The 13,575-nt window shown below is 47.8% G+C and overlaps 1 protein-coding gene across 1 annotated transcript in view; it reads right to left on the bottom strand.

Moving 5' to 3' along the window:
- Positions 1-11,341, bottom strand: part of TGFBR2 (transforming growth factor beta receptor 2) — a 109,309-nt gene extending 97,968 nt beyond the window's left edge. The window contains exon 1 of the mRNA XM_044293889.1: positions 10,998-11,341. Coding sequence (XP_044149824.1) covers positions 10,998-11,082 — 85 coding nt within the window. The 5' untranslated portion in view covers positions 11,083-11,341. The remainder of the gene's footprint in view (positions 1-10,997) is intronic.
- Between the last annotated feature and the right edge of the window lie 2,234 nt (positions 11,342-13,575).

Below are 13,575 nucleotides of genomic sequence, written 5' to 3'. Positions count from 1 at the left end.
AGGCTATATGTGTATAACAAACATATTTCACATGAACACTTACAGTTACTTGGCTTGGCCCTTGGGGGTCTCGGACGCCACTTCCACACTTTGGCCGGGGGCTCGGCGGAGCTGATGTGTTTTATCCTAATGAGAAAGATTTCATAATAAGTATTTGGAGAAGGGGCAGCGGGATAGCAGAGCAGGGAGAGGCTGGTGCTCCTACTAGGGGTCATACCATGTGGGAGTAATAAAGCCCACCATAATGCCCCCCGGTAGTAATAATTCTCCTTATAATGTGACAATGCAAAAAATACCCCCTTATGCCCCCAGTTGAGCTAATGTCCCCCATAATGTGCCAGTATAAAATACCCCTATATAGTGCCCCCAGTAAATGCCCCATAGTGCTCCTCTCCCCCTTCCTCCTAGTGCCCCCATAATGTACCAGTATAAAATGCCCCAGTAGATGCCCTCAATGTCCCCCATAATTTTGCAAGTATAAATTACCCCTTCTTAGTGCCCCCGTAGATGACTCCACGTGCCAGTAATAAGACCCACATTACGTGCCAGTAATAAGCCCCCCATCATGTGCCAGTATTAGGTCCCCCCATCATGTGCCAGTATTAGGTCCCCCCATGATGTGCCAGTATTAAGCCCCCCATCATGTGCCAGTATTAAGGCCCCCCCATCATGTGCCATTATTAAGTAAGTACCCCCCCTTCATGTGCCATTATTAAGTAAGTCCCCCCCAATGTGCCATCATTAAGTAAATCCCCCCCAATGTGCCATTTTTAAGTAAGCCCCCCCCATCATTTTTAAGTCCCCCCCCCCCAAGTATCACTAGTGTAAAAAAAAAAAAAAAAAAAATTATACTTACCTCAGTGTCAGCGATGCGATGCAGGCCTCTTCTGGCCTGTGTCCCACGCTGTATGGCTCAGGCGGCGCGATGACGTCATCGCGCGCCTGCCTCTGATAGGCTGCCGGTCTAGTGCCTGCAGCCTATCAGAGCAAGGGGAAGGGACACGCCTCTCCCTCCCCTGCACCGCCGCTTAGTGATGGGAAGTTCGGATCTTTTAGGTGAATCGGTTCATTTGAATCAGCTTATTCAAATGAACCAATTCATGAATCGGATATTCGGTTCACTTGGTGAGTCAGACTGCTGAGCTGACTCGCAAGTGAACCGAAGACTCTAGGTGCCGATGCGCATGCGCAGATGCTTGATACATTCGATTCACTCACTACTTGCTGCGCTGCTGACTCAGTGCAGTCGGCTCGTCTTCTTCAGCTCTCTCTGAACTCTGATTACTAGTATTGAGTGATTTATTATAGTAAAGGGAAGCTGAGGCTGACGCCGGACAGGAGGAGTCAGGAGTCAGAAGCTGTCACTGTGGTGTGCAATGTGAATTGTTGTCTGTTGTGCATTGTTACCCACAGTGACAACAGTCTGACACTGACAGTACAATCCATAAAGGTGATGTGAACCCACCCTTAGGCCCCTTTCACACTTGCGTTGTCCGGATCCGGCATAGAGTTCCGTCGTCGGGGCTCTATGCCGGAAGAATCCTGATCAGGATTATACCCATGCATTCTGAATGGAGAGAAATCCGTTCAGGATGCATCAGGATGCCTTCAGTTCCGGAACGGAACGTTTTTTGGCTGGAGAAAATACTGCAGCATGCAGTACTTTTTGCTCCGGCCAAAAATCCTGAAGACTTGCCGCAAGGCCGGATCCGGAATTAATGCCCATTGAAAGGCATTGATCCGAATCCGGCCTTAAGCTAAACGTCGTTTCGGCGCATTGCCGGATACGACGTTTAGCTTTTTCTGAATGGTTACCATGGATGCCGGGACGCTAAAGTCCTGGCAGCCATGGTAAAGTGCAGCGGGGAGCGGCATACTTACCGTCCGTGCGGCTCCCGGGGCGCTCCAGAGTGACGTCAGGGCGCCCCAGGCGCATGGATGACGTGATCGCATGTACACATCATCCATGCGCATGGGGCGCTCTGACGTCATTCTGGAGCGCCCCGGGAGCCGCACGGATGGTAAGTATACCGCTCCCCGCTCCTACTATGGCAACCAGGACTTTAATAGCGTCCTGGCTGCCATAGTAACACTGAAAGCATTTTGAAGACGGATCCGTCTTCAAATGCTTTCAGTACACTTGCGTTTTTCCGGATCCGGCGTGTAATTCCGGCAAGTGGAGTACACATCGGATCCGGACAACGCAAGTGTGAAAGGGCCCTTAGTTATATAGCTACTGAATGAGATGCCTTTAACATATATATCTCCTGAGAAGCCAATTTGATTCTAAAGGGTTAATTTAATTCAAACTCAGTGTAAGGCTACTTTCACACTAGCGTTCGTCGGTCCGCTCGTGAGCTCCGTTTGAAGGAGCTCACGAGCGGACCCAAACGCCTCCGTCCAGCCCTGATGCAGTCTGAATGGATGCGGATCTGCTCAGACTGCATCAGTCTGGCGGCGTTCAGCCTCCGCTCCGCTCGCCTCCGCACGGACAGGCGGACAGCTGAACGCTGCTTGCAGCGCTCAGCTGTCCGCCTGGCCGTGCGGATCCGTTCAGACTTAGGCTACTTTCACACTAGCGTTCGATCGGATCCGTTCTGAACGGATCCGATCATAATAATGCAGACGGAGGCTCCGTTCAGAACGGATCCGTCTGCATTATATTAGCATATAAAAGCTAAGTGTGAAAGTAGCCTCGTACGGATCCGTCCAGACTTTCAATGTAAAGTCAATGGGGGACGGATCCGCTTGAAGATTGAGCCATATTGTGGCATCTTCAAACGGATCCGTCCCCATTGACTTACATTGTAAGTCTGGACGGATCCGCACGGCCAGGCGGACACCCGAACGCTGCAAGCAGCGTTCAGCTGTCTGCCTGGCCGTGCGGAGGCGAGCGGAGCGGAGGCTGAACGCCGCCAGACTGATGCAGTCTGAGCGGATCCGCATCCATTCAGACTGCATCAGGGCTGGACGGCTGCGTTCGGGTCCGCTCGTGAGCCCCTTCAAACGGAGCTCACGAACGGAAACCCGAACGCTAGTGTGAAAGTAGCCTAACAATGTAAGTCAATGGGAACGGATCCGCTTGAAGAGGTCACCATATGGCTCAATCTTCAAGCGGATCCGTCCCCCATTGACTTTACATTGAAAGTCTGAACAGATCCGCTCAGGCTGCTTTCACACTTAGAATTTTTTCTAAGTTATTAATGCAGACGGATCCGTACTGAACGGAGCCTCCGTCTGCATTAATATGATCGGATCCGTTCAGAACGGATCCGATCAAGCGCAAGTGTGAAAGTAGCCTTACCTGTTCTACCCTCTGACTCACTGCTCTTTTAACTCAATGAATCGAATGAGTCACAAGTCGGATCTTTAGATTCTTTTAACTTGTGACTCATTCGATTCCTTTCTATTCTTAGACTCCCTGCACTTGTGTGACTCAGACGACTGGATTCAGAGAGCTGCTGGTGTGCTGTGCTTGCCCCCTCAGCTCTGGTCGGTGATTGGTTGGTGGGCGGGGAGGGGTGGGGCTGGCAGAAGCAGCCTCCACTCTGAGATCATATTACGCTCCTCCCCGTCCCTCCCTCAGGCTCCGGCTCCCTGCGTCCCTGCTGCCAGCAGCGTGAGGTGAGAGAGAGACTGTGACTGAGCTGAGCTGAACTCGGATCAGTCAAGTGAATGCTGCTGGGGGGGGGGCGCATTTTAGTTGGGGGGGCACATGGGGGGGCCCAGCATGATGTTGGGGGGGCCGTGGCCCCCTCTGGCCCCCCCCTGGCGACGCCACTGCAAACCGCACGGTGCAGTGCCGACTGTGCTTCTTTTCTTTTGAACACTGTATTGTTAAACCTTTACCTAATTAATATCATCATCTCTGTGACTATCTATTATATACTTTTTTATATTTAAATTTTTTTAAATGTTATTTTATTATTATTGTTCACCTACAGGTGTTGCCGGTATATCTTTATTCCTATTTCTTTATCATTGATTTATTTATTAATTATATGTATGTATTGTAATAAATGGTTTATATACAATTACCTTTAGGCCTCATGCACACGACAGTTTTTTTTCACGGTCCGCAAAAACGGGGTCCGTGGGTCCGTGATCCGTGACCGTTTTTTCGTCCGTGGGTCTTCCTTGATTTTTGGAGGATCCACGGACATGAAAAAAAAGTCGTTTTGGCGTCCGCCTGGCCGTGCGGAGCCAAACGGATCTGTCCTGAATTACAATGCAAGTCAATGGGGACGGATCCGTTTGACGTTGACACAATATGGTGCAATTGCAAACGGATCCGTCCCCATTGACTTTCAATGTAAAGTCAGGAGTCCCTTTACTTTCACACTTGTGTTCATAATGCAGACGGTGGCTCAGTTCAGAGCGGATCCGTCTGCATTATATTGTTAAAACATTTCTAAGTGTGAAAATAGCCTCAGACGGATCCGTCCAGACTTTACATTGAAAGTCAATGGGGGACGGATCCGTTTGAAAATTGAGCCACAGTGTGTCATCTTCAAACGGATCCGTCCCCATTGACTTACATTATAAGTCTGGACGGATCCGCTTGCCTCCGCACGGCCAGGCGGACACCCGAACATAACTTGAAGCGTCCCCATCACCATGGGAACGCCTCTACGTTAGAATATACTGTCGGATATGAGCTACATCGTGAAACTCATTTCCGACAGTATATTCTAACACAGAGGCGTTCCCATGGTGATGGGGACGCTTCAGGTTAGAATATACTGAAAAACTGTGTACATGACTGCCCCCTGCTGCTTGGCAGCACCCGATCTCTTACAGGGGGCCGTGATCAGCACAATTAACTCCTCAGGTGCCGCACCTGAAGGGGTTAATTGTACTATCATATCCCCCTGTAAGAGATCAGGGCTGCCAGGCAGCAGGGGGCAGACCCCCCCCCTCCCCAGTTTGAATATCGTTGGTGGCACAGTGTGCGCCCACCATCGGGCCCCCCCCTTCCTCCCTCTATTGTTATAAATCGTTGGTGGCACAGTGTGCGCCCCACATCACCCCCCCCCTCCCTCCCTCTATTGTAATAAATCGTTGGTGGCACAGTGTGCGCCCACCATCGGGCCCCCCCCCTTCCTCCCTCTATTGTTATAAATCGTTGGTGGCACAGTGTGCGCCCCACATCACCCCCCCTCCCTCCCTCTATTGTAATAAATCGTTGGTGGCACAGTGTGTGCCCACCATCGGGCCCCCCCCTTCCTCCCTCTATTGTTATAAATCGTTGGTGGCACAGTGTGCGCCCCACATCACCCCCCCTCCCTCCCTCTATTGTAATAAATCGTTGGTGCCACAGTGTGCGCCCACCATCGCCCCCCCTTCCTCCCTCTATAGTTGAAAATCGTTGGTGGCACAGTGTGCGCCCACCATCGGCCCCCCCTCTCTCTATAGTAGTAACAACCATTGGTGGCAGTGTGCGGCCTCCCATTCCCCCCCCCCCATCATTGGTGGCAGCGGAGTTCCGATCGGAGTCCCAGTTTAATCACTGGGGCTCCGATCGGTAACCATGGCAACCAGGAAGCTACTGCATCCCTGGTTGCCATGGTTACTTAGCAATAGTACAATTGTAGAAGATTCATACTTACCTGCTTGCTGCTGCGATGTCTGTGAACGGCCGGGAGCTCCTCCTACTGGTAAGTGAAAGGTCTGTGCGGCGCATTGCTAAAGAACTGTCACTTACCAGTAGGAGGAGCTCCCGGCCGGTCACAGACATCGCAGCAGCAAGCAGGTAAGTATGAATCTTCTACTGTTGTACTATTGCTAAGTAACCATGGCAACCAGGGCTGCAGTAGCTTCCTGGTTGCCATGGTTACCGATCGGAGCCCCAGCGATTAAACTGGGAATCCGATCGGAACTCCGCTGCCACCAATGATGGGGGGGGAAATGGGAGGCCGCACACTGCCACCAATGGTTGTTACTACTATAGAGAGAGGGGGGGGCCGATGGTGGGTGCACACTGTGCCACCAACGATTTTTAACTATAGAGGGAGGAAGGGGGGGGGGCGATGGTGGGCGCACACTGTGCCACCAACAATATTCAAACTGGGGAGGGGGGGGGTCTGCCCCCTGCTGCCTGGCAGCCCTGATCTCTTACAGGGGAATATGATAGTACAATTAACCCCTTTAGGTGCCGCACCTGAAGGGGTTAATTGTGCTATCATATTCCCCTGTAAGAGATCGGGTGCTGCCAGGCAGCAGGGGGCAGTCTTGTACAAAGTTTGCAGTGTATTCTAACTAGAAGCGTCCCCATCACCATGGGAACGCTTCTGTGTTAGAATATACTGTCGGAAATGAGTTTTCACGAAGTGAAAACTTAGATCTGAAAAAGCTTTTATGCAGACGGATCTTCGGATCCGTCTGTATGAAAGCAACCTACGGCCACGGATCACGGACACGGATGCCAATCTTGTGTGCATCCGTGTTCTTTCACGGACCCATTGACTTGAATGGGTCCGTGAACCGTTGTCCGTCAAAAAAATAGGACAGGTCATGTTTTTTTGAGGGACAGGATACACGGATCACGGCCTCGGCTGCAAAACGGTGCATTTTCCGATTTTTCCACGGACCCATTGAAAGTCAATGGGTCCGCGAAAAAAAACGGAAAACGGCACAACGGCCACGGATGCACACAACGGTCGTGTGCATGAGGCCTTAAGATGATTTCTTGCAACATCAGATAGTTGAGCGCCCTCCAAATTATTACTAACTCATTATTCTTCTTAACCTGCAGTGGGTGTTTCGTGGAGAGTGCACCTAGCCTATAGAGTCGGGATGGGTGAGCCACCGGAAACCAATTATCACCAATTATATTACAAAAACATTCCCCTTTACTGTCCCTACACATTAGAAATAACTAAATGACAGTTAGGGCTCTTTCATATGAGCAAGTTTTCCATCTGGATGCAATGCCGGTAGCAAACGCATAGCATCTGGACTGAATCCTCACCCATTTATTTTAGTGGGTCTATGCACATGTTTTTCACACATTATCTTTGCACTCAGGAAAAATTGCAGCATGTTCTACATTGTGCGTTTTTCACGCACATCTGTCTCCATAGAAGTGAATTGGGTTTGTGTGAAAAACGTAAGGCACCTGAATGCAATGCGCTTTTCACTGAAGGTTGCTAGGAGATGTGGAGAGTTATTCTTCAGTTTTTCTTCACATGTGAAAAACGCATGCAATCCGGATAGAAAAATGCAATGCGTGTAGAATGTAGCATTTTTTTCACACAATCTCTGAAATAAACTGATTGAACTTTTATGCTAAACTGTTTTCCTGAGCAGATCCTGACAATCCTGAAAGACGCCCAATGCTTTCGATCTGGATGCGATGACGGTAGCAAACGTATAGCATTCGGACTGAAACCTGACCCATTCATTTCAATGGGTCTGTGCACATGAGCATCATTTTCAAGCATCATCTCTGAAGATTACTTACAGGTAATCACTTTTCCATGAGCCCATGACAGCACCCTTGAGAGACCGCCTCCTTCCAGGACAGGAAACAGAAAAACTTTGTGGAGAGCACTTAAGGAGGAATACCTCCCCCATACCACCAGTTAATTGCGAGAACTTGTCCTTAAACACATCCACTCTCATATATATTTGCAACAAAAAAAAGGATAAGTATATATATATATTATTATTATTATTATTATTTTTAGCTATTTTGACTTATTTTTATTTTTTTGGGAGGGGTGGGGGAATTACCCCTCGTGCTGTCATGGGCTCATGGAAAAGTGATTAACGGTAAGTAATCTTAAATTTCCCTTATGCCCATGACAGCACCCTTTAAAGAGGACTAGAATAGTACCTAGCTTAGGAGGGGGGGGGGGGCACAGCCTGCAGAACTTTTCCGCCAAAGGATAACTGCTCCATAGAGTCTAAATCTACTCTGTAGTGCCGAAAGAAAGTACACAGAGACTTCCAGGTAGCAGCCCTACAAATTTGCTCTAGAGATGCATCAGCCTTCTCTGCCCAAGTAGTAGAAATGGATCTAGTTGGGTGAGCACCAAATCTTAAAGGAGGGGATTCCTCTGCTGAAGAATAGGCTAAGAAGATGGCCCCTACTATCCATAAAGAATCTCCTTATCCATGGAAGATTGGCAATAGGGAAATCAAAGTAGGCACAAAAGGCAGAGACCTGCACCTTAAGAGTACTCGGTCTTAAGTTTTTATCTAGACCCTTTTGCAAACAATCTAACATTTTCGGCATGGGAGGAGAATTCAAGGGATCTAATGGGATTTTACAGAAGTTTAGGAAAGTCTTCCATATTCTGAGATAAATGGTAGAGGTTACTTCTTTACTGCATGATAAAAGGGTAGGTATAACTTCTTTAGACAATCCCCTGCGTTCTAAGATTTCCCCCTCAAATACCATGCTGCTAGATGAATACTTCTCACTTCCGGATGGAAGATAGGGCCTTGAAACAACAGATCCTGCCTGTCCGTCAGAATCCAGGGATCTGTCAGGGAAAGCTTCCTTAACCAAGTCAACCTCCTTGGCCAAAATGGGGCGATTAGAATAAGCCTCATCCGTTCCTGCCTCTGCTTCTGTAGTACCTTCGGAAGCAGCCTTAGAGGAAGAAAGGCGTACAGGAGCTGGTTCGGCCACGGAAGAGAGAACACATCTATCCCTGCCGGAGAATCTTGCGGATTTAGAAAAAAAGAAAAAAGGTTGCATTTCTTGTTCTGTCTGGTCTGAAAAAAGGTCTATTTCAGAATTATCTGGCTGAAATGAATGAAGATGGAAGGACTTTCTATCTTCATTGGGTCTGGGTACCAAACATTTAGTTTTTTATCACGTGCGTGCAAAAACGCATTGCACTCGCGCAGAAAAAACGGAAGAACGCAACAATTTTTCCTGAACGCACCCGCATCCTATCCGGCCCTCACCCGAATCACCCGTGTGAAAGAGGCCTTAGAGATGCTGACAGCACACAGTTTTCTGTCCACATTTTTTGCTGCCGTGTTAAGATGAAGGCGGATCGGATACAGTCCAAAAATACGGTTGTGTGCATGAAGCCTTATGAAAACAATGTAGCACAGCTTAGCTGCTTCTGTAATTTCAATAACCTCTCCATTTGGAGTGGTGGCATGGGGGTCTATGGACCCCCTTTCTGGAGCTAGGTGCCGGTCCCAAAATAAGACATTTAAGGCATACCCTGCTTATAGGGGGTATATATTTAAGGTGGAAATACCCCTTTAATAATAATAATAATAATAATAATAATATGACAGCTTTTTGATCAACAAAAGGGGGCCTCATTTATCAAAACTAACAGGAAAGCTGTCTTAGTTGCCCATAACAACCAATCAGAACTTAACTTTCATTTCTTAAAAAGCGTTCTGAAAAAAAAAAAAAAAAAAGATGAGCTCTTGAACTAAGACAGCTTTCCTGTTAGTTTTGATAATTGAGGCCCAGGATCTTCACAAGAGCTGTTACCTATAAATAAATCAATATGGCCATGTTCATACCACATCTGGCTTGAACACCTGGCAATAACTGCAAGGAATAGACAATGGACATACAAACCAGATTGCAACTGTATGTCACTTGTTTCACATTTACTTCCATTATAAATTAAAATAAAGAAAAAAACACATACAGCACAATATACAGTAAATCCGTATGTGTGAAGTGCTTGTATTTGAAAACAGATTGCACTACATATTGCAATACAGTTGGATAAAGACATGCTGAAATATACTTGTCAGACATGGCAAAAAAACAAAATAAAACCATTCTTTTGGCATACCGTAGGTCAGGCTCATTGAAGAATATGGGTAGGCCTTGTTGCAACCATGCAAATAACCTGTATGTGCCTCAAACCTTGGTTCACCAATCTGCCTCAGAGTCACCAGGCTATAGGCTTTTATTAGAGCAGAGCGAACTTGTGTTTTCATGTTTGACGTACAAGGTTCGGGTTATCTAAGAATTCTGCTATGGATTCCGCTAGCACGGACAATAACTTATGGTCCGTGGTAGCGAAATCCATAACAGAATTCTTAGGCTAGGTCTACACGATGATATATGTTGTGCAACATTTTGTCACAACAATGTTGCACGACAATTTTTATAACGATAGTATATAGTGTGTCGCACTGCGGCATGCGACATGTTGCAACGTGACAGTCGCAAAAAAATCAATTAGAGAGCAGCATGTCGCAGTGCGACACCATACACTATCATTATAAAAATTGTTGTGCGACAAATGTTGCAGTGAAGTTGTGCCCTGTCATGAGACTTATTGTTGCGCTACACATGTCGTCGTGTAGACCTAGCCTTGGATAACCCAAACCTTGTACGCCAAACTCAACCCTAGCTACTATCCATTCACCCATTATTTTTACATTTGCTAAAAGCAAATCTCAAACCTGGCAATGATGGGAAAATTCAAAGATTTGATGTAAAAAAAAAAAAATAATAAACTACATTACAATAAAAAACATTGATAAATTAAACTGTAAAAACCTGTTCCTTTGCTGTCTATTCACTGATCACATTTATATTCAGTAGAGATAAGGATTACCGTCCCTAAAAGACCTGTATGTCCAGCTGCTGTTCCAATACACTGCATCAACATGGCATTGAGCAAGACTGATATAGTGAATAGTAGATAAATATATAAAACACTTTGGAATGTACTAAACACAAAGTACTACAACAATTATTATCATCGCAAAGTAGCAACATTGTATGATTTGGTGTTTCCTGCAGTCAGTTCATAGTAAATCCAGGACTGTAGCCACACAGACCATATCCTGGCAGTGAGGAGCTGCAGACCCAGACAGAGCCCTGTCTCAAGCAGCACATTCCCCACCTAGGTGCCTCTTCTTCTCTCTGTCTACAAGTGTCACGTTACCAAAAGTCAACTTCTACCAGCTTCCACATCCAAACAACAACCTCTCAATTCCTATGCCCAGGGCAACATATACACAAAGAAAGGGTACAGTCAGTGCCAAAAACTTACCCTCAAAGTGTAGAGTGGCAGAGTGGCAGGAGACCATCAGGGTCCAAAGTAAAAGAAGTTGCAGAACCTTAGCCATAGAATCCATTCCCCCCGCCTCATAAAAATCCAGAACCGTAAGAAGTAATCCACAAAGTTTCTTTAGTTGAGCTGAGTTCTTGCCTTGTGCTGGGGCTGAGCAGCCAGCAGCCCTCCCTACATTCCTATGGGCTGCCTGCAACCTCTGTGACTCACACACTAGCAAGTCCTGGGGAAACAGGAAATCTTCAACTTCACAGCTGGGCCTCTCTATTTCTTTTTTTTTTTTCTTCTTAAAAACCTCACCCAGTTGCTGTCAGTCATATGACATAGGACAGCCCCTTCTGCCTCAGGTTACAACTTCTTACTATTGTGGAGGGGTTTTTTCAAGCTATAATGCTGTCATGGAGGGACTCCCCCTGTCCTTAAAGTTCCACACTATTCTGTAGGAGCAATCAGCTCTGTACCTTTATAGCAAACAGATGTGCCGCCTCCTTTAACCTGAGAATCACGTTCTAAGAATTTAAAGGAGCACTGTACCGGTTTTATTCATTATGACTTTAGGCTCCTAATGTGTCATCTCTACGAAGATACTTTATGTAACGTTTCTAGATATGTATCAAGTCCTAGGCCAGTGGTCATCAACCTTTAGCACTCCAGCTGTTGTGAAACTACAATTCCCAGAAGGCTCCAGTCACTTCTGTCAGAGTTCTGAGAAAAGCAGAGCAAGTAAGCATGCTGGGAGTTGTAGTTTCACAATAGCTCTAGCGCCAGAGGTTGCCTACCCCGGTTTTTACAGGCTAGTCTGGCTCTATTAGCTTCTATGTATAGGTCTGTATAGGATGCAATGCACAATTAAAGTCTGTGCAGGCTGCTATATACATGTTGGGTCTGTATTGGCTGCCATGTGTAGATTCTGCCAGATTTAAAGGGGTTGTCTGGGTTCAGAGCTGAGCCCGGACATACCCATATTTTCTCCCAGGCAGCCCCCCTGACAAGAGCATCGGAGCATGCTCTGATGCTCTCCTTTGTTCTGTCCTAAATCGCGCAGGGCAAAGGCAATTTCAGGAGATCCTGTGACGTACCAGGCTCTCCTTAGGGCTGCCAGGTGGAGGCTTCTGCCCAGCAGTGAGCCCGGTGACTTTACCAGCACTGATGGGCAGGCTTTAGCGCTGCCCTAGCCTGTAAAAGGCTTGGGCAGCGCTAAAGTCAGCGCATCAGAGCTGGTGACGTCACCGAAAACAATGCTGGGTGGAAGCCTCCGCCCGGCAGTGTGTTATTGTAAATAAAAAAGCCCATGCCCTGCGCTAACCTGCTAATATCAGAGGGCTGCCTGGGTGAAAATATGGATATGCCCGGGTTCAGCTGTGAACCCGGACAACCCCTTTAACCCCTTAACGACATAGGGCGTACAGGTACGCCATTGTGTCCTGGTACTTAAGGACATAGGGCGTACATGTACGCCCTGTGTTTTTTCGATCACCGCCGCGCGGCTGGCGTTGATCGGAACCCCGTGTCTGCTCAAATCATTGAGCAGGCCCTTGGGGCAAATGCGCCGGGGGGTCCTGTGACCCCCCATGTATGCGATCGCAGAAAACCGCAGGTCAATTCAGACCAGCAGTTTTCTGCCTTTCCGTGTTATTTGGGTCTCTGAAGACCCGATAACCCGTAACAGGATGGTGATGGTGGTGTGATTTCACCCCATCAATCACCATCCAGCGATCCTGAGTGGTGATGGTGACATCACCACTCAGGATCGCTTCTGATTGGTCTGTGGGCGGTCCGGCGGCAGATTCAAAAGAGGCAGGCGCTCCTCTCTTCCTCCTTTTGTGTTCCAGAGCTGGAGGAGAGAGGAGCTGCCTGCACGTGTCCGCCTTCGCTGCCAGCAGCACCCAATTTTTTTCCCCCAGGACCCTATCTGTGCCCCCAGCACCCCACATCAGGTACATAGGGAAAGCATAGGGAAAGCATAGGGAAAGTTTGGGTTAGGCAGGAAAAAAAAAGGGAAAGTTAGTTTGTAAACTTTTATTGCATCACCCTAGTTAGGTTGTCTGGGGTCAGCTGTGTGACCCTAGACCCCCCAGGGGTGCAGCCACTTGTCCCCCCCCCCACCTTTTTTGGGGTGCAGATTTTTTTTTTTTGTGTACGCTGACTGTGGCCGGCACTCTTAGTGTCCAGCCACTGTTAGCGCATCGCACACCCCACTGCTGATCAACTTCGGACGGCTGATCAGCGGTTTTGAATTTTTTTTTTCACATTTTTTGCCCTTTTTTTACTTTGTTTATTTATTTTTTTCTGTTAGTTTTAGGGTGAGTTCGTGAACACCCATGCCCCCACACACACGCACACCAAATAAAGATTTCCACACACGCAGACACACACTCCCCTATGGCCTGCCGGACGTTCTCGGCCGAGGAGGCATACGCCCAGCTTGCCTCCGACTCCGAGAGTCCCAGTGAGGACGAGGATGACCCCAAATTCCTGTTGTCATCTGCGTCCTCCTCATCATCTAGCGATGATGATGAGCCCCCAAGGCGGCGGAGACGCCGCCAGGCGGAGCAAG

Source organism: Bufo gargarizans, chromosome 5, assembly GCF_014858855.1.
Source record: "Bufo gargarizans isolate SCDJY-AF-19 chromosome 5, ASM1485885v1, whole genome shotgun sequence".
Taxonomy (NCBI): Eukaryota; Metazoa; Chordata; class Amphibia; order Anura; family Bufonidae; genus Bufo; species Bufo gargarizans.
This window is presented reverse-complemented; position numbering and strand designations above follow the sequence as displayed.